Source organism: Centruroides vittatus, unplaced genomic scaffold, assembly GCF_030686945.1.
Source record: "Centruroides vittatus isolate TY-2023 unplaced genomic scaffold, ASM3068694v2 contig_13, whole genome shotgun sequence".
Lineage (NCBI taxonomy): Eukaryota > Metazoa > Arthropoda > Arachnida > Scorpiones > Buthidae > Centruroides > Centruroides vittatus.
In genome coordinates, this window is record NW_027120828.1 from 512,659 (window position 1) to 534,629 (window position 21,971).

The 21,971-nt window shown below is 30.4% G+C and overlaps 1 protein-coding gene across 1 annotated transcript; it reads left to right on the forward strand.

Moving 5' to 3' along the window:
- Nucleotides 1-70: 70 nt before the first annotated feature.
- On the forward strand, nucleotides 71-21,913 carry LOC136989667 (large ribosomal subunit protein mL62). Its single transcript, XM_067287892.1, has 7 exons — nucleotides 71-249; nucleotides 321-366; nucleotides 11,184-11,243; nucleotides 17,843-17,925; nucleotides 18,052-18,221; nucleotides 20,315-20,410; nucleotides 20,918-21,913. Exons 1-6 carry the CDS (start codon nucleotides 88-90, stop codon nucleotides 20,406-20,408), a joined length of 615 nt encoding a protein of 204 aa, XP_067143993.1. The 5' UTR covers nucleotides 71-87; the 3' UTR covers nucleotides 20,409-20,410; nucleotides 20,918-21,913.
- The last annotated feature ends 58 nt before the right edge of the window (nucleotides 21,914-21,971 follow it).

Genomic DNA, 21,971 nt, shown 5'->3' on the forward strand with positions numbered 1-21,971 from the left:
TTCCGAATTTAATTTTAATTGTTGCAAATATTTTATTCGAGAATATTTAATGTTTTAATTCTGGCAACACTGTAATTTAGTTTTGTAATGGCGAGCATGTTTGGAAGATTTGTAAACAGTGGGAATTTTATTTTAAATGCAAATTTAAGGAAATCAGTTGATTTTAGAAGATTTTCTAGTTTCAAAAGTAATTATAGTTTGGATAGAATATATCCAAATAGTAATTTAAATATTAGCACAGCGCAGGAGGTAAATATTAAGTTTTTTGTCATGTTTTTGATCATAAATTTTAGATTTAAATGAATTTAATGTTATTTTAGATTCCAAAAAATGAAGGAGAAAAATTTTCTGGTTATATTCCACTAGGTAAGAATTATTTTAAATATTTATGAAAAGATATACAATATAGCTTATGGAGCTTATCTACAGAATGGCTACAAAGATTAATGAATTACATTATTATACAGAATTACAAGTTAATGTTACCTTAGGTAGCCAAGATGGCGGGTCGTCTCTAATTCCAGCAAGGAAACGGTGGGATGCACATTCTAACCTAACCTAATGTAACCTATTCTAATAAATTATCATAATTATTAGCAATCAAATTATTAGAATAGGTTAGGTTAGGTTAGAACGTGCGTCCCACTGTTTTCTTGCTGGAATTAGAGACGAGCCGCCATCTTGGCTACCTAAGGTAACATTAACCGAATTACAATACAGGTGTTATTATTATACAGTAACGCATTATTTGCTAAAATTTTTTATAAGCCATACACCAACATTTTCTCTCTTTTGGACATGACTTGCATGTTTGGCTTTATTGTAAATAAAATTAAGAGAGAAAACGTTGGGGTATGGCCAATTACCAATTTGTAGTATAAAAATATAATTTAATGTACTGGGCTGTCCATAAATGACATCACACTGGAAGGGCTGGTAAAGCCAAGTCGGACAAGGGAAGGAAAGAGTGACGTCAGTGGACATCTGGGATATTATATAGATTACTCCCTATGGAATTTTGGGACTTTGAGTATATATCTGAACTCGGGATCGAGACAAGTTCAACGATACTTTTGGACTGGAGACCAAAAATAAGAAAGATATCATATTTATGATTTCTTGCCTTTCACAATGCATTTTATGCCATTTTAGAGTTTTACACTAGATGGTACTGCTTGTAGTTCAGTATACATTTTCTTTTTTTTTCTTTTGTTTAAGAACTATCGTGAATCAATAACTAACAACACTGGGTGGCCTACCAGCGGTCTATCGGGAACACGAACAGTTGAACGTCACCTAAAGGAAAAATAGCATAGAATGCATTGTGAAAGGCAAGAAATTGTAAATATTATAACTTTCTTATTTTTTGTCTTCGGTCCAAAAGTAAGGTATTATTGAACTCGTCTTGGTTTCATGAGTTCAGATATATACTTAAAGTCCCGAAATTCCATAGGGAGTAATCTATATAACAGCCAAAATCTGTTTTTTATTAAATTTTATTATATTTATTTTAAACTTTCTTGTATTTTTTGTTTCTGATCAGGGTACCTATCATTCATAAAGTGAAATCAATTTAAAGGGGAATCGAGTTTTGTTGGAAGTCCAAAGAGGGGAGGGGATTACGGAAACTTGGACAAACTGGGATGAGAGAGAGAGAGAGAGTAAAAATTTCAAGAAAAATGCTTAATTTATGGGCGGCCTCTAATGGCAAGTTCGATGTTGCATAATTACTTTCTGGTCGACTCATGCAAGAGAAATAGTGAGTGGCTGTATACATGAACGCAAAGAAAGAACAACTTTCGAAGATAGTATCATTCAAAAAATATATGGAATAGTAACAATGCAGATTAGAAAGGAAAGTGACAATTTTAAAAGGAACCAATAATTGATAGACTACCTAAATATTACTAAAAACACTTCTTTTTATTTTACAAATGTAAACTATGACATTACCATTTTCTACATCAACAGTTAAAGTCATTAAATCAGTTCCTGACACCTATTTTTAGGTTACTGTTGTAAAGTGAAAGTAATAAAGTTTTTCTTCACAGGTGTCGTATAATGAATTATTAATTAAGAATCTGTTCGGAAATGCTTACTGAACGGTTGGTGGTACCAATAAATGATGTTGATGGTATTTTGGTTGGTCATTCTCTAACCCACCCTTTAACTCTGGTAGCAACCTGTAAATGACTGGAAACTTTACATGTAATGCTTTTGAGTGTCAGTCATTAAACTTGTAAGTACAGTAGAGCATCGATTATCCAAATCAATTGGGGACTGGGGTTGTTCAGAAAATCGATTTTTCAGATAACTGATTATATACGAAAAAATACGTTATTAATTTAGTATATTAGTATATTCAATGTAATTAGTATATTAATATATCCCATATTGAAATTTTTCTCCGTTGCATGTTGCTTCCCATTGAATTTTCGTTGATGTTAAGCCTAAGAAAAATTTTTATAATAATAATCATGGCAATTGTATCATTAAAAATTATTTCTTTATTTTGTACAAACAAAATAAATATATTGAAAAATATAAAAACAAAAGAAATTATACTTTAGAAGTTAATCTAGTATCAAAAACGTTTGATTCAGCACAACACACGTTCCGACGCAGTTGGACTGGAATGGTTTTGGTTAACCGATATTTCGGTTGATCGGTGTTTGGATAATCAATGCTCTACTGTATTTCTGAACAGACCTAAGTGTTGTTAAGTCTGGACTTTGGGAGGATTCAATATCAAATCCACTATTCACTGAATTGAATTTTTGTAGTTTATTCTTTCCACTCTCTGGATACTAAAAGATCTTTTTTCAATTTGGCCAGGCCCACAATGGGATAGCTGAATTGTGAGAAATAGGACTCAACATATTAGGTATAGACCTATTAAACATATCTGATGTTCTAGGCCTAGAATTGTACTTGTTTCTCAGAGCACCAGACTGATGCCTTTATTATTGCAGCCATCTGACTGTCATACTGAGTTGGATTGTGCAATCCATGACATAAATTCATGTCATAATAAATACATGGTTATTTTATATAACAGACATGGGCAAATGCGGCTTTTTTTGAGTTACATGCGGCTCTTGCTGAAAGTGTTATTCTTTCCAGCCTTACCATACTATCCACCATGACAGTACAGAACTGCGGATCCCATGCATCTTGCAAAACCTACATTTCGGCTCCCACTGAAGTCTTGATTGCCCACCTATGTTATATAATAATAATTTTAGTAATCACTCATTTATTCTTTACTCATTTTTTTTAATAATCAATTTAAATTCTTAAAATTAATACCAAAGGATGTGAATGTATTTGTTGTTTTTTTCCAAATATGTACCAGAGTTCAGTCAAATCATCAAAAAAAAAAGCTAAAATTATGTTTGAGAAAAGTTTTTGAAAAATGAGAATATTTTAAGGCTAAGTTAAGACATGTTCACTGGCATCAAGATTAAGGTAATTGATCAAATCATTTGATCTTGTCTTAATTTTTCTATTTATGTACAGTATAGTACATTGTCTTTTAAACTTAGAATTACTTATATTCTACCATTACAATGGAAACTTATTATCAAAATCACTCATCATTTGTAGTATCATTTTGACAAAAATTTACTACAGTAATTCCATTTTATAGACCAGGGGTGGCCAACTTTTGTGTACATAAGATCTACTTTTTATCTTAAAAATGTGTCGCGATCGACTTGTTGTCGTAGGCATAGTCTAAGTGGCGAGGGGGGTGTGAAATACATACTATGTTTATACACTGTGCTCAGCGCCGGATTAAGCCTCTAGCGGGCCCTAGACAAAATTTAAATTGGGGCCCCATTTAAATAAGTTGCTTCTAAACAAATCTTATATAATGTGACATTAGCGTAGCTAGCATGGCTGACACCCGATGCGGATATCGTGGTGTCACCCCAAGTCACACCGTAGTGTCACCTTTTTAACTCTTTTATAAAACACTATTGAATTGTAATATCTTCGCACTCGAGCAACTTGAACGCTGTATCGAATATGCGATGTCGCAACGTATAAGTGTAGATTTAGAATATAAATCATAACCATACATCAGTACTACCACGAGAAGCGGCCCTACGAATATTTCTGGATGGTGCGAGAGATCTGGTCGCATATATTACTTCTGACGCACGGGTGACTGTTGACCTTTTTTTTTTTTTTAGGTAATGGCTAGTCGAGCGGAGCTTAGTAGGAATTGTTAAATACAGCCTTTTCTGTCCTATCGAATTTCTTAAATAATTTTTAACTCGTTTTGAAACAGAGAAATCTTCTGCACTGAAGCCGGGTCCCTCTGAATTACGGGCCCTAGACATTTGTCTACTTTGCCTATTCGATAATCCGGCCCTGGACTGTGCTTCAGTACGAGGTGCACATCCCGCAAGCTATGGGTAGATAAGGAAAATATATGTTCAAAACTATTTTTTATTTTTTAAATCACTTATTAAGTTTTCAAGATATAAGCTCATAAAGAAAATAAATTTCCAGACCCAACTTTTGATATTTGCAGTTACGAGTTCATTCCGTACAGGCGGCACCTAAAAAAATCGATTTTTCCACACTTTCAAGATAGATTTTTATTAACTTAAAATATAATTTAATTTTTTTAATCAATTACAATGTATAAATTGTGGTACTATTTGTTCGTAAACTTGAAAAAGTTGTTATAAAACTGCACAGTACGGCTGATAATTTGATTATAAGATTTTACTTTCGCGATTTTTTTTTGGGCGAGGAAAATTTATCATGGAAGAATGATATAAGATTTTTAGACTTATTTTTTGCTAATCTATCAATAGCTCGCGGGAGTGCTCTTTGTACTGAAACACCCTGTATATCTACCTACGTAAAAAACAACGTAATTATTTAACGGGCCAAAAAACTCACGTCCAGGGGAATTAAAACAACACGAGTAATTATTAACAATATTTATTAATTCAAATTAGCTACTGATAAAGACAGATTTAGAATTTATTTTATTACGTTACATTAATGGGAGGACTGAGTTTGCACGTCTCTTACCAAGGAAACATAATTAGGTGTATATCCTGACAAAGATAATAATAATGATTCTTCAGTATGGGAATCAGTCAGGACAGAATGTTTAGTCTTCGTTAACTTTAAGTATGAAAATGCCAATTCACACAGGTATGTAGTTCCGAAACAGGAATAAATATATTTGCTACATTTGGTGATACTGGGATATTTTTCTCAATTGACGTATTTCCAAAAATCCAAAAATATAGAGGTCTGTTGCCGAAAACGCTCACTTATCAAGTAAATAGATAGGTAAGAAAAGCCATAATTTAATTTAAAACATAAAGAACAGGTACTTACATTTTAAACAAATGAAAAATTGAAACTCAACGTTGTCACCGTGGATAAATAATATTGATTAATAATAATAATATTGTTAATACTAAAGAAAAGAAGCTACTCGCATGACAGTATCAAATATTCAAGCTAAATAGCTGTGTTTTCTACGAGTCCAGTGATAACTGCATGCATATTGTTGCTTTTGCGCGTTACGTTCACGAGTTGCGTTCAGTTACAAGTGTAACACATTAAGTCAAGACATCGCGAGCGATCGACCAAAATTGGCATCGTGATCGACTTGTTGGCCACCCCTGTTATAGACAACTGTCAATAAGAGTTTTTCAGATAGCTAGAAAGGTTTGATTTTTAACTTGAATATAAGTCTGTAAAACTGTAAATAAGGTTATATATATTATCATATATACACATATACACTATTGGAAAAATTTTTATTCTTATTTTCTTTTATTTCTAGATTATTTGAGAGACTCATTCTAATTATCTTGACATAGTTTGTTTTCTGTTATGTGTTTTTCTTACATTGATTATCATTGCACACTTCCAATGTGGATGATTAGTCCTTTTATAGAATTAAATTTTAGTGTACAAAAGATACTTTAATATTGAATTTTAACCATCCTTCTTACTGGAGCATATTAATGTGTAATGTGTTGTTCTTTAATTTTAGCTGTAATAAGGTTAAGATTAATTTTCATAAATATTTTTCCTAAGTAAAATTTTTAAATTAAAAATATTAAACTAATTATATCTCATTTCTTGTGTTTCAATTGATGAAAAGTTATAATTTAAGCAATGGATATTTTAATTTAACACTTCAAAAATTAACAGTTGTAATAACAGTTGTTTGCTTCTCTTTCAGTTGGGCATATGATATAACAGAATAAAACATAATAATTGCTAAATGTTAGTAAATGAAGTAAACATTTTTATTGATATAGTAATAATAATAATAATAATAATAATCTTTATTTGGCGTAAAAGGCTTTCGCCTGTTACAAGGGTGTTTTATTTAAACGCATATTTATACTCATATAATAACATCTCAACAACATTGATATTTTCTATTTACTGATCTATAGAATTTCGTTAATATTTTGTCACAATTATCATTTAGTAGATTGTTTAACGTAGTTATATAACATAAATAAACTCATGTTAGTACAGTTAGCCAATGGCCCTATTTGGAGCCTTTGTAGTTTATCCTTTTTGTTACAGCATTCACATATAATATGAAATTTAGATAAATTTTTGGTACAATTTGGACATTTAGATTGGGTGTAGTCTATATATTTGTCATTTATAATTATTCCATATTTATTTAGCCTAATCTGTATAAAAAACTTTTTGATGTTAAAGGCTAGGTTTGTCAATATAAAGTTATTATTCACTGGGTATTTTAAAATTGTTGTATACCAGCTTGTGTTTTTCCGTTTTCGTATATCTTCAATGTCTTGGACAATGGAGTGCTTCTTAGCTCTGTATATTATTTCTTTACTATACTGCTCCATATTATATGTACGATCCAAAAACAGTTTAATAGAAAAACCATATTTATTTACTATCTTCGATAGCTGCATTATCCAGCTTCGTCTTAAATCCGTTTCCCTTGATTTGTGGTATAGTAAAAACAGTAATTTTGTTGTTATGTCTTCTGCCTTAATAATTTTTTGTAGAAACATTAAATATCTTTTTATTAGTATAGTATTTAATCTGAATCTATTTGTTTCTAGTCTTAAGGCACTGCCCGGGATATTATATTCTAACTGGAATATCTTGCAAATAAATATATTCTGTATTTTTTCAAAGTCATTAAATTTATCCATACTCCAAATTGGGGCCGCATAGCCCATTGAATTCATCACTAGCGAATTAAAAGGTTGAAAATGTGTTCCTAAGTTCTTTAGTTTAGCCTTGCAGAATAAACCTTTAATAACTTTAAATAAACTAAAATAACTTTAAATTACTTATTACAATTTTTGCTTTGTTTAGTGAATTTTTATAATGTTTCTCAAACGAGAGGTTAGGTGTAAACGTTATTCCTAAAAATTTAATTTCCTTGACTATTTTCACTTCTTCTTTATTAATAAAAAAGGACATGTGCTTTTTGGATACGTTACTACCATTTCTGAATATCATTATTGTTGATTTTTTTGGATTTATTTTAACTCTTAACTTTTCCAAGTATTCACAAATTTGTTGAATCTTTCTACGGAGTGCAGCTGCAGTGGGAGCTACCAGCACAATGTCATCAGCATATGATATAGTATGTATAGTCTGATTTTCGATTTGAATTCCATCTTCGTCTCTTTTAAAGCAATTATTTAGATCAAATAAATAAAAGTTGAAAAGATATGGGGACAACGGATCTCCTTGTAATAGTCCTCTGTAGGTAATAAACGGTGTCCATATATTTGTATCCTGTTTAATGATTGTCTTATATTTTCCAAACAGCAGCCCTATCATTTTTATCAGTAGTTCATTTGCCTCAAATCTCTTCATTTTACACTGTAGGTCTGTAATGCTAATCATATCGTATGCTTTTTCAAGATCCAAAAACAGGGCGAACACTTTATGTCTTTTCTTAAGCAACTGTATTTGGATTAGTGACAACAACACAAAGAGGGCTGTCTGGGTACCACCCCCTTCTACAAATGCGAATTGCGTATCATTTCTATATTTATTAACAGCTGTCCAGTGATTGAATTTACCAGCTAATACTGCAGTAAATACTTTCCGTAGACAAGACAAAAGAGCTATTGGTCTATAGTTGGTTGGGTCCTGTCTGTTCCCTTGTTTAAATATCATGGTAAAAATAATTTCGTTCCAATTGGCCGGTATTATACTATAAGTGTAGAATTGATTGAATTGTCTGGTTAAATATCGAATGATTTCTAGTGGCAGCATTTTGATCAGTGTATTAGGTATTGCGTCCGGTCCCAGTGTTGATTTCTCTAAGTTTTTTAATACAATTCTGAAGTTCTTCCGTCTTAATTATCTCATCTTGATGAATTTCTGGCCTTGTCTTAGTTTCCATATATTTTTTACAAAAATTTTTCCGGTAGTTTTCTGAAAATTTATTGTAATATTTAAGCCAAATATTATATCCTATTCTAGTCTGTATGTCCAAACCTGACTTTTTTTTACGAAAACCGTTGATTATCCTCCAGAAAACTCTCGAGTCTTTAGCTTCTGATAGTTTCTTACTGATGTTTGAAAAATATAGTTTCTTTCTGGTTTTGATTAAATTATTATACATTTTCTTATACTTTAGATACTTCATTAGTGCTTTGCTGGTATTTGTTCTTCTGAAGGCCTGTAAACTCTTTTGTTTTTTAATTTTGTAGCTATAACATGTATCGTTATACCATTCGCATTTAAATGTTCTTTCATACCGCCACACACAATTCTTATACCTGTATTCTTCTAGTTTAGTTGTAAGACTCAGATAATTTTCTATTGGATCATTTTCTTTTTCCAAGGTTAACATCTCCCCAGTCATATGCTCAAAATCTTTTGACAATTTCCGTTTATTATAGGATGGTCTTAATTCCAAATTAATAGAGTGACGCTGTTCACAATTATTTGTCTTATTTCTTGTTTTTTGATATTTTACTAATTCCAACTGTATAGGAAAATGATCTGCAAGGTCATCCTCCAGAACATTCATAGAATTACAGCACTTTATCATTTCTTCTGAACATATAAAGTAATCCACTATTGATTTCCCATTTGGGGAAACAAAAGTAATTTCTGCAGGGGTATCTCCCCTCATCCTACCGTTCAGAATTACTAATTGGTTATTATGAACAAAATCTAGAAGTATTTTCCCCTCTGTGTTTAACATTTTATCTTTGGATATTCTCTTGTTGGCTATATTTTCGAACGTCTGAAAAAATATGGTATCAGTGACTTCGCCAATACGTGCGTTTAGATCACCTCCTAATATCCATAGTTGTGTCAGAATCGACCATCTATCCAAAACTTTTTGTACTTCAGTTAGAATTGGTTTCTTCTCAATAGAGGGTGGTATATATATTCCTACCACTCCCAAATATGTGTAAGTCCATCTCATTTTGATTTCATTCTCTAATTTTATTATAACAGCAATGACATAATCCGATGTGTATTGGAGAAAGATTTCACTTAATCTTTTCTTAATTAGTAACAGAATTCCACCCGACAGGCAACCAATCCTCTTTTTGCGTTGAGCATTGCTAATTATTACGCTATTATCTTGTTCTAGATATTTTATTTCCATATCACTAAATTTTAAAATCCAGGTTTCTAAAAATCCAATTATTTCATTTGCGTCTATAAATTTTCTTATCGTGGTTTTGAATAACTTCCCTCTTAACCCTTGAATATTCCAAAAACTCATCATCACATTATTTTTTTCTCTTGTTGTACTTCCTACTTTTTTCTCACCCAGTTCACTGTCTTTGTCTATCAATTCATCTCCATTCATTTTTCTATTGTTATTTTCTATATTATTCTCCATTCTCCGTTTTTTCTGTGTTATATTTAAGTTATCTTTTGTTTTTACTAATCTTATATTATATTTGTCTCTAAAAAATGATTCACCTGAATTATTTCTTTAGTGTTCAAATCATATGTATACATTGTATTTTCTTTTAAAAAATAGTCATCTCTTATTTTTATCCTGTTATCATCCGATTTCTCTAGTTTAATCTTTTTTAGTAATAATTTTCTCCTGATCCTCGATCTCAAACATAAGTCAGTTGATATTATTATTTTTTTCTTTTCGTCCATCATTTTAGACCTTGTTGTCCAGAATTTACTAAGAATTAGGTTTCTATCTTTAACCGATTCAGTCATAACCTTAATTACTTGGTTATGTTTTCTATTTCCTAGTTGAATAAGACCCTCAATTTCTATACAGTTAAGTTCTAAGTTTTCTTTTATAAATTTGTTCAACTCTTCTACATATTCCGAAGTTTTGAATGGAAAATTAAATATTATTAAATTCTTCTTAGTCGTCTCGTTTAACATTTTATCAATTTCAAAATCCGCCATACGTTTTAGCTTGCTATGCGAATCAGTTCTTTCTTCTAATGTACGTATTTTTTGGCACATCTCTTTCATCTCTTCCTTGAGCTTTAAATTTTCTTCGTTCATATTGTTGATTTCGGCTCTCATGGAATGGATTTCGAGATTCAGACGATCAAATTTATCTTGGATCAATTCATAGACTGATTTTAGTGAATATTCATGTTCAGTGGTGCTTGGTACTAGAAGATCTTCTGTTGGTTCAAAAAAGTCTTTGATCATAGCATACCTCGAGATATCAGCAGTATTCTTGGAATGTTGCTCAATCAAGTATTCCTTTTCTGACATTTCGGTTGTCTGAATATTTTCTTCGATATCCGTTGTCTGCTCTTTACGTGGTCTTCCTTGTCCCCTTTTTTGCATAACTTCTTGACTTGGTAACGGAGGAGATCGAGGAAGAGGACCGGGATTTAACTCTACACCAGCAATCATTAGCAAAATAATAATTAGTATTTGAGTTAGTGAAACATTTAAACTTCTCATTTCAGTTCTACACTTCATATTGTTCTGTAAAACTTCCATGTCTAACATCGCCATAACAGCTCAGCAGAAAAGTCACCAACACCTCCGCAGGCAGATCACGCTCCCCTTTTATTGATATATTAATTTGATTAATTAAGATTTCCTATCTGAAAGTGAAAAGTATAAATCTCATTTAAAACTATTATTAATCATTTGAGTAATTAATTGAGTTTGAAAATAATAACAATAATTTGTACAAATTTATGTATTAAAATGATTAATTTCAGAAGATATACAAATAACACATAGTAGAAGCAGTGGACCTGGAGGACAAAATGTCAATAAAGGTAAAAAATTTCATGTTTTTTTTTCTTAATTTAAATTTTTATGATTTAAAGTTCAACTAATTTCATTTTGATATAAATACTCCAAATGTTAGAAGTCAAATAAGAAACCAAGCCCAAATTATATTACTAATCAAATAACAAGCCAGATTTATTATTGAGCTACGTGTTGGCTAAACCAGTGTTCTGCAACCTTTTTTACTTGCGGCACACCCATGACTCAACACAGCACACCAAAATGTTATTCCCCTCAAAAACATATGATATGATACTATTCATAGAATTATGTAATGCCACTAACATATTGTTATTATTAAACAGACATCAACACCTGTGAGCAAATTTATTTTATATTTAATTTCTTAGAATACCTAAAAATGTGTGGCTTGTAATAAAGAATAAACAAACATCATCTTATTTCATCAGTGCTGCGGCAGAGAATGAAATACAAGTATAAGAAACACAACAACTATGATAAAAACATAAATAAAACTTGACAATTAATAGAATATGTAAAAGTTCACGTCACCCCTTTCACCTTGTGACGGCACACCAGTTGCAGAACACTGGGCTAAACAAATGCTGTGTAATTTGAACTGCAGGTAGGCAGTTAAGTGAATTAATTAAATAATAAATTTGGCTTATTATTTGATTAGCTAGGAATCAAATTAAGTGTATCTTCTTTCTAAATAAACATTTAATTTTTTTTAACTAGCTGGATATATAAATTGAAATAATTTCTTTAAAAGTAAATAAATAATTTGTTTTTAATCTTTACCAGTTTAAACACTTTATAACTTTTAAGAATATAGAATATTTAAAGTGTATTGTTACCTAAATGAAAAATTTATGTAACTTTTAAAAGTTTATCAAACTTTTTACTTTCATAAAATATAAAAAAGTTTGTTGTATTTATTATTATTCCATTGTTAAAGCAAAAGAGTATACATGAGGTCTCACACAAAAATACTTTTCGTAATTTTTAACATTTTTGTTTACTATATTCATTGCTACAAATGTTTTTAAATAACCCAGCAAATCTGTTATATAAAGAAGAAAGTTTATTAATTTGTTCTTCATGAATTTTGACACAATTTTAACAAATGCAATGAAACTTTTCATTGCAAGGTATCATTGTCTCATCCAGGAGGAGGTCAACAATCACCTTCAGATAAATTAATTTTAACCCCCATCCACAACAGATTTCCCTTTCTATGACAAGTGGGATGGTGTATTCAAATAGAAAAATTACTTAATATGAAGTTATGGTAAGCATAAAATATCTTCAGGGGTTTTGAGGGCACTAAGTTTAAATATGTGATCCACATTTTGTGAAATTTGATTTGTAGGAAGTGTCAGTTGGAGTAGGTACAAGCCAAACTACAAATCAAGTTTCTTCTGTATCGTACATTATAGTTGTCTTCTATATGTTTTAGCTTTTTTAAATCGTCTTCCATGTTTATATCATGGTCTCTGCATACTGACCCCAAAGAGATTCCAGCAACTATCAAACACAACCCTAACCCCAGATGCACTCTGGTGGAGTATGACCATGATTTACATTCATTGTCCAAGAAAATAGCTGACAATACTTAGCCTACAAGTGAGTTTTCATGTTATGTAATTTCCTACACAACAGAAAAGATAAGGCTGGTGAACATAAGGCTCCAAGGGTATACAAGGTTCTGGTAAGGACAGCAGATTCCAAAAAGATCTGGTGTACCCAATGTACACCAGATCATAGAAGACCTTCCATATGCAAAAGGTTACAAGAATATCATTACAATATTATGCAAAAAAGATACCACTTCCCTGTTCACTACATTACTGACGTAATATAGTTTTAGTGTTATACTCACGCCAAGTAATAGTAGTAGTAAAAATGATTTCACTGTGTACAGTGTTATTAATATTTTTCTTTTCGAGCACTTTCAACAAATGTATTTTCGTCGTCTTCAGGCAAAATAAAAAGATGTTATACATGCAATGTAATATGGCGCATGCATGTTGCTGGTCCACATCAACAATGTGACAGACGATGTAAATCGCTGTTTAACTGTTTATGTAGGGCGATCCATATGTTGGGCAGTTTCAGAGTGGGTGTGTTGCATGTTTCCAAAGTTGTTATGAATAGATCCTCCCATATACAGAGGAGTTTTCGGTCACTGCAGGCTCTGAGTATTGTAGATTGGGTCCACAATGGGTTGTAATTCAGATTGTGCACTTTTCTTGTGAGCTCTGTTGTACACCTTCCTTTGGCCACATCACCCTGGTGTTCGACTAGGCGGGTAGCAAGCATTCTTGCTGTGGCCCGAATATATCTCATTTCATCTGCAATGATTGGGATAAGTTTTCCACCTTTGAGAAATTGGGAGTTTATGTCATACCATTGGAAAATCCCATAACGGGGAGCAATACAAGATACATTAGGGTCACAGCAAGAATGCTTGCTATCCGCCTAGCCGAACACCAGGATGATGTGGCCAAAAGAAGGTGTACAACAGAGCTCACAAGGAAGGCGCACGATCTAAATTACAACCCATTGTGGACCCAATCTACAATACTCAGAGCCTGCAGTGACCGAAAACTCCTTTTTATATGGAAGTCTGTATTCATAACAACTTCAGAAATGTGCAACATACCCACTCTGGAACTGCCCAACATATGGATCTGCCCTACATAAACAGTTAAACAGTGATTTACATCATCTGTCACATCGTTGATGTAGACCAGCACCATGCATGTGCCATATTACATTGCATGTATAGCATCTTTTTATTTCGCCTGAAGATGACGAAAATACATTTGTTAAAAGTGCTTGAAAAGAAAACTATTAATAATGCCGTACACAGTGAAAATTTATTTTTACTATTACTGACATGCAAGCTGATCTTCAAAATGCCATGTTAATCAAACAGTCCTAGCAAACTGACCACATCAGGGCTCTGTAAGCTTTAGAAATGTACAAAGCTACCTGACAAACAATTTCATTAACTTTAAAGATTGAAAAAATATCTCATATGCTTGGCAATATTTTTATGATAAACTAGATCATAAATACCATAAATTAGTTGTTATTTTTGTGGTATAGTTTTGTATAATTATTTCTTTATTTGTATCTGCTTTAATTTTATAACATTTTAATTGGCAACCTAATCGTTATTTATTCAATTTTATATTCAATATTTTTATATTTTACTCCGAAAAAAAAATGAAACATTTTGAAATTAGTTCTGCACATTCCAATTTAGAATGTTGTTGACCTGAAGCAGATCTTGTGTAAGACTGAAACCATCTGTTGAATTTACATTAAATTATTTACTGGAATTAGCAAAGTTTTGATTGGTGTATTTAATTATAGTTATTGATCCAGTTAATCGGAAGAAGTTAATTTTGAAATGAAACTTTCTTAAACTCATAACATTGAGCTCAAAAATATTATTCTGCTTGGTATCTTATTTAAGGTTTATCAGATGAAATTTTATGTATTATTTCAACATTTCACTTTTACTAATCCAAACTTGTGATAATCCACTCTGCTAATCCATACTAGTTTTATTTTCTGTCAAAAACAAAAGGATATACAGTCAAATCAGCATAAGTCGACACCCAGATAACTTGACACCATCTGTTAAGTAGTCAGTTTCTGTGGTCCCGGCCGACTTACATAGGCATTAATGTTAAAAAACTCCGGTTTACTGACCATTAACGTCACCACTGGATAAGTCGACATACTTTTGCTGTCCCCACACTCCGATAAGTCGTCACCCCCTCCCGGAAAAATGAATTCACTCCGCGCTTGTGGTGCGAACTCATGTTTTTTTTCAGGAGGGGGACTCGATTTATTTATTAATATGTATTAATATATTTAATAATATAATAATATATTAATATTATTATTAATATGTATGTATATATATATACATACATACATATTAATAAAAATGCCTTAGTATTTTTATGTATAAAATAATAACAGATAAACAAAAAGAAAATATACAGTCTACATCAACGTCACACCAGAATCCAATTTTGCATTTTCTCATGCTAGAGGCATTAAAAATCCTTAGATGTTACTTGCTAACAATTGACAATTGTGAAGATGATGTTTTCAAGGCGTTTGTGATCGTTGAAAAAGAAAGTCGAGACAGTTAAGTGCTCAAAACAAACAACACTGAACGAATTTTTCAGTTTTTCATCTACAGAGTAATTGTAAATGGAGAACACAATGTATTGTAAGCCTATATTACTGTATAACGCACTACTGTATTTTATTAATTGTAGTTTTGTGGTTTTTTTTCCGACTTCACTTTAGTCGTCACATCGGATAACTCGACACATTTCCACTTCCCCTTGGGGTGTCGACTTATGCGGAGTCGACTGTATATGATTTTGTTTTGAGACATGATTAGTATGTAAAATTAATATATAATACTCATTTTAATAAAAGTATACTGTATATCAAAAATGACAAAAAATTATTTAAAATACAGGGTTCTCCAAAAAGAATGCTACAATTTTAAATTACTGTAATTATGTTAATTATGATCTGAGAAGTATGCAATGTATACCAATCTATAGAGTAACTGTTTGAGTTTCATCTCCCATCTGCATTCAAATGTCTTGTCTACTATCTCTAGGAAGTGATAAAAACAAAAATGGCATCTATGCAAAATAGAGGTGTTTGTGTTCTGCAGTTTGTAAAGTCAGAATCACTCATCATTGTCCAACATGAGTAATCTGCAGCTCCTGCAGGAGCAGTTGCCATTTTCATTTATGGCACTTCTTAATTGAGGACTTCGTGTATGTATTTGCTTGTAATCCTCTTCGACTTTTTGTTATGTATAACTCTTCTAATCCAAACAACCCTGTACAATAAATTAATTTGGATTAGCAAGATGCACTTAGAATGAGCAATTATTTATTTATTTGCTGCAATTTTTAATTTATTTAATTTAAATTATATGCTCTCCACCTCAAATTATTAGAGGCTTGCCTCTGTAAATCATATTTTTCTTTCAACAATAGAGTCATGCCAGTTATCTAACACCTTTCAGGGGAAAATTTTTGAATTGAAATAACACGTTTGCATTGGAAGTTCATATAAAGTTAATCAAGGCCTCCTGCCCATAAGGTTTGCATATTTGTCTCATCTTTCATCCATCTAACTCTGTTCTCAAGACAGACAGATGACAGTGGGAATTTATAGATCTACAATTTTTTTAAATTGCAGCCCAATAATTATCTAAGATCAAAGGCTTTAATTGCATTGTTAAATTATTTCTTAGTTTTTAATACAATATATTTATTTACTTGTATCCATTTCAGCAAGTAATTTAACAATGAAGTTGTAATATTATTTAATTTTGTAAGATGAAACATAACTTATAAGCAGATGTGACTTTTAATTTTTTTATATTAATTATGATTGTCAAAATATTATGATGTAACAGAGAAAAAAGAATTAGTATGTGCTTATTGTAATATTTATGTAAAATAATTTAGGAAAATTAATGATTTTAAAAATTAGACATGAACTTAAAATATTGCAGTCATTTGTTACGTCTGATAAATTTATAGTCCATGAAGGGAATGTAACATATTAAGAGAGAGTTTTTTATATTATAAACTAAACTTTAATTTCTAAAAATAAGTTATTTGATTATTAACTGATTATAAAAATTAAATTAGAATTTTGAAATAAAACTTTTTATAAATTGATTTATTCAATGTATGAATTTTTGAAATAAAAATACATAAAATTTCTAAAAGTTGAATTCTTAATTAAATATTAAAATAACAACTTGAAGAAAAATTATACATAAAAAATAAATTTAAATATATTATGTATTTATCAAGAATTATTAATTTTAATAGCTTCTATAAAATTTGTGATGCTCCTTTAACTTTTGTTTGCATTTTGATGATTTGGTGTAACCTTGGCCCAAGTGGTGATCAATTCAGTTCACTTAAATCTCCAACATGACTTATTGAGAGGCGTGACATGTGGTATTGAACAAAGAGTGACTACATTCAGCTGCTACTGAAAAAAGTTTATTTATTGTGATTTGTATTTATACACTACTGCTGCTATGTTACTGACTTGCAGAGAAAGAGAAACTTATGATCAGATAAATTAGGTACCTTAAAATTATTGTATGTAACCAGGAGGGATGCACGGTGTTCGTGTCTGGCAGTAGTCCAATGTCTTCAAATTTTCTTCTTGGATAGTTCTTTTTGGTAGTTATTCCAAGACATTCACACCATGCATTTTTTCTGTCAGCACTCCATCAGAATTCCTATCTATCCATTTCTTCTGTTAGCACATCCAGTTATCTGGATGGCAAGTTGATTTTACCCAGTTCCAAATGACTCCTGATTCAACTGATAAATAATCAGTCTTCACATGGGAATATGTGCCATGTATGTGTTTAGTTGTTATTGTTGATATTAGTATGCTCTTTTGCTATAACACTATATCTTTCCCATGGTAGTGACAGAAGTTGCTGCTGTGATCACACATATATAAAACAAAAACATTGAAGAATAAGCTTTTTAAAATATCTAAATTACATTTTAAAAATATATATTGTATATTTTAGTGAATAGTAAAGTAGAAGTAAGATTTCATTTATCTTCTGCTCAATGGATACCCGAGAAAGGACGAAAGAGAATGGAAGAAATGGTATATTTAATCATTCAAAATAGTCTATAATGAATAAAAAAGTTTCTAATTTTTTTATTTTGTTGTGCTGACATTATTTTTTTTATAAATAATAATTTAAATATAATTGTCTTGAATTATTTACAGCATAAAAATCAGTTAACGAAAGACGGATATTTAATAATTAAATCTGATAAAACAAGAACTCAAAGCATAAATCTAGCAGATTGTTTAGATAAATTACGTTGTATGGTGAGGGAAGCATGCAAGCCACCACCAGAAATTTTACCAGAAACAAGTATGATGTTAAAAGCTAGGTGTGTTCTGATTTGTTATTTTAAATTATTCTCTTTAGCCCAGCACAAATGAGTCAATATTAAAACAAACTGATCTCTTTGATGTCGAAGCAAGTTTGCTTGTAATTAAGTGATGGACTCCACCTATATTTTGTTAAAAAATCTGATTTATCTGTTTAATTGAAAATTATATTCAACTTGTTGGATATTTTCATTCAGTGACTCATGCACAGTCAGTCATCAATCCACAGATATAAAAATCAGTTACTGTCTATTTTGTTGAAGCAACCACATCAACTTCTTTGTGCTAGGCTTTAAAAATTTATTTATGCTAATTGTTTTCAATATACTGCTTAAATCCATTTAAATTATATATTATATTTAATAAGAATGATTTTATTATTGCTTCATTTTGTAATTTTAATAAGTGATATACTATTACATATTTACATGATATACAGTAGAGCATCGATTATCCGACCCCCAATCAACCGTCACATCAGTTAACCGACCATGTTCTAGTCAGTCGGCAAATTCAATTGTCCGCTAGTGATGTGGCGCTACAATATTTGGCTATGTCTTGGCTACTTTAATATTATGTTTGTTAAATTTTTGCGTGTTTTAGCTGGCAACATGGCTCGCCTTGAAAGGGTAAGCCAATATTTAAACGAGATTTAATTTTCTACTTTGTCTTTATTTTTGTATTTATTTTGTGCAAAATAAATAAATAATTTAACGATGATTATTATTTTAAAAAAAAATTTGTTAGGCTTAACATTGATGAAAATTCAACGCAAAGTAGGTTAATAGTGATATACTAATATACTAATTACATGGGATATACTAATATACTATACTAATAATGTATTTTTTCATACATTTCGGTCATCCATTTTTTCAATTATCCGACCAACTCCAGTCTGCAATTGAGTCGGATAATCGATGCTCTACTGTAATCATTAAACAGATATCAATATTTGAAACAATAGCAGATATCATTAGATTTAAGTCTGCAAATTTAATAAAACTGTTAATTTCTTAATATAATTAGGAAATAATGCACACATACAAATCACCATAATAAACCAATACTGATTTAGAAATCATATGTAATAGATAATAAGAATTTTACTAATAAGACAGTAAAGTTTAAGACTATAATTGAAAATACAGTAGACCCCCCTATAACATGGGTTCATATAAGACGAATTCGTATAAGATGGTAGAAAAATTGTGATCGTGTTCGTATAACACGGTAAAAGAATGAGACAGATTGTCATGGCCAACTCGTGTCTCGACAGGATTGGTCAAATCTGGACCAACCATTGAGTTTAAACGAGCAGTGAACCTACTAAAAAACATTTATTATTCAACAGCCATAAAAATTATATTTCTATTAATGATGTCTCCAAAATTTAGTGAATTTTTCTCAGAAAGAATAACTTATCAGGAAATGCCTCCACCATTCAATGAGCCACTTTGCGACAAAAACAAGCTTAAGCAATGACATCTTCGAACAGTGCACACTCAGTAAGTATTCCTACAATTTTTTGTTTATAGCATAGTTTATATGGATTACTCCCAAAAAATTATGTGTGTTTTGGAAATGTTCAAGTCAAATTAGTCTAGAATCGATTAATTTTATGGAAGAAAACCTTTCAAATGTCTGTACCTCCTAAATTGCACAAGTGCTGGGCTGTGAATGGCTCATGTATTTGTAAAATCTAAGTGACTTACAACATGGAATTCATATAACATGGAACATATCTACCGTGTTATAGGGAGTCTACTGTATAGAGAGAATAAGCATTTGCCAGTAACCACATCTGTTTAAACATTTTCAGCTTTATTCTTAAAGATAAATTTAGATTTCTTGACAATGCTTGAATATGCCTTTAAAACATAATTTTTAATTTTGTTTAATTCATAGTTGGTTAGGTTATTTTTTTTAAAAAATGAAAATAATATCTATTTTTGAGAATTGTTATATTTTATTCTGTTTTCATGAAAACAATAGAGTATCAGAAATAATTTTGATAAAACATACTTTTCATTATAAATTGAAGTTTTTAATAAATATTTTTACAAAATTACATTAAGTTTTTTTTTTGTAGGAAAGAAAGACAAGCAAGAGAACGTTTGCGACAGAAAAGGATGCATTCTGAAATAAAGAATAGCCGAAAAGCAGTTACAGCCCATGATTTATGATTGTATGTAATTACTCTGCATCTAGTTTAATTAAGATGTATTATAGTTAGAATTAAACGTTTTTAAGTCCAAAAATTTTTCTTATTTAACTGAAATTAACTGAAAATGAAATTAAATTAAGTTTAATTATTTTATTTTCAATTAAGAGACAGTTTATAAATGAAAGCAAAATTTTCATTGTAAATGGAGTAAAAGTTTTCAGATTACACAACAAAATAGGCAGTTGTTATGTTAGATAAATAATATATTATTTTAAGGTTGTTCATTATTCTTTCTAGGCATTTTTCATTTTGTTATTTAAAAAAAATTTTTTTAACTACTTGAACAATAAAAGCACTAGAAAATCAGTTTTAATACAATTATATAAATCTTATCATAAATTGTAAAATGCATGTTTTTTCTTAGATTTTTAAATATTGAATATGATGATAATGTTTAATTTCTGTTATAACAAAATTTTAGACAGGAATGGAAATACTTTTATTAAATTATTTGTATTTGCTGGCCAGATAGCAAGGCAGGGCATCATTCTACTATTCTGGAAGATGCAAGATTGAATTTGGGTAGGTGAAGAACCCTGAGAATTTTTCATATGTAGTCTGTCCCAGATGTTAAGCCCTGTCCTTCACCACCTAGCTACTCTTTTTTACCATGCTCTCTTTGTATCCACAGAGTAGAAAGAGAGAAAAAAAGAAAAAAAAATGATCTGTAATCTTTTGTATTCTAAAAAATTTTTATGAATGATCTGTAATCTTTTGCAACTTTTTATTCTATCAGAATCAATGTGATGAGTAGAAAAATAGTATGATTTGGAATGATACCCCAGTTATTTAAAAGTTGGTATGAAATAATTTTAAAATATATGATACAATTACTGCAATCAGGTTATAGACATACATCAGTATTCTATGAGTACAGAATACATTACATATACACTAAATATTCACAAAACTTCAATGAATGTCTACAATCTACTTAAATTGTAAATAGATTATTTACATATATATAAGTAATCTAATAATAACAGAATTGATAGCTTGATGATAAATTGTCAAAAACTACAAGTGTTAACAGTATTGAAAAATATTTAATCACATTAATAATACATGTTTAGTGATGTATTTTATATATATAAAATTTTTTCATTAAATGCTGATAAATTATGACAAATAATTAGCCAAAGCAACAGAATAAACTTAATTTTATTCATTTAAATTAATTATCAATTTTATATTTCTAACCTAAATGTTTACGTGTTAAATAAACAGTTTTACAATTTTTTAATCATGTAATAGCCCAATTTATTTATTGGATTAACGTACTCCATAAATAATGTCAGCTTAATTGAATATTAGATTCTGTTGCTTATAAATATATTCAGTAATTTTTATCAGATTAGAAGATCAGTTACTACTATTTAATTAAAATATTTCAGCTGACTTATCTGCTTACTATTCTGAAGGGACAGGAATTGAATCAATAATCTTGGATAATAGGAATGTCAATAAGTCCTGGGAATTTTTCATGGAACAGTGTTCTTGGGCCCTGTTCTTTAATATTCTG

Coding starts and splice junctions, on each gene's coding strand:
- LOC136989667 (XM_067287892.1), top strand. CDS start 88: ATGGCGAGCATGTTTGGAAGATTTGTAAACAGTGGGAATTTTATTTTA. Junction 250..320: donor ATATTAGCACAGCGCAGGAG/GTAAATATTAAG, acceptor ATGTTATTTTAG/ATTCCAAAAAATGAAGGAGA. Junction 11,244..17,842: donor AGGACAAAATGTCAATAAAG/GTAAAAAATTTC, acceptor TGTATATTTTAG/TGAATAGTAAAGTAGAAGTA.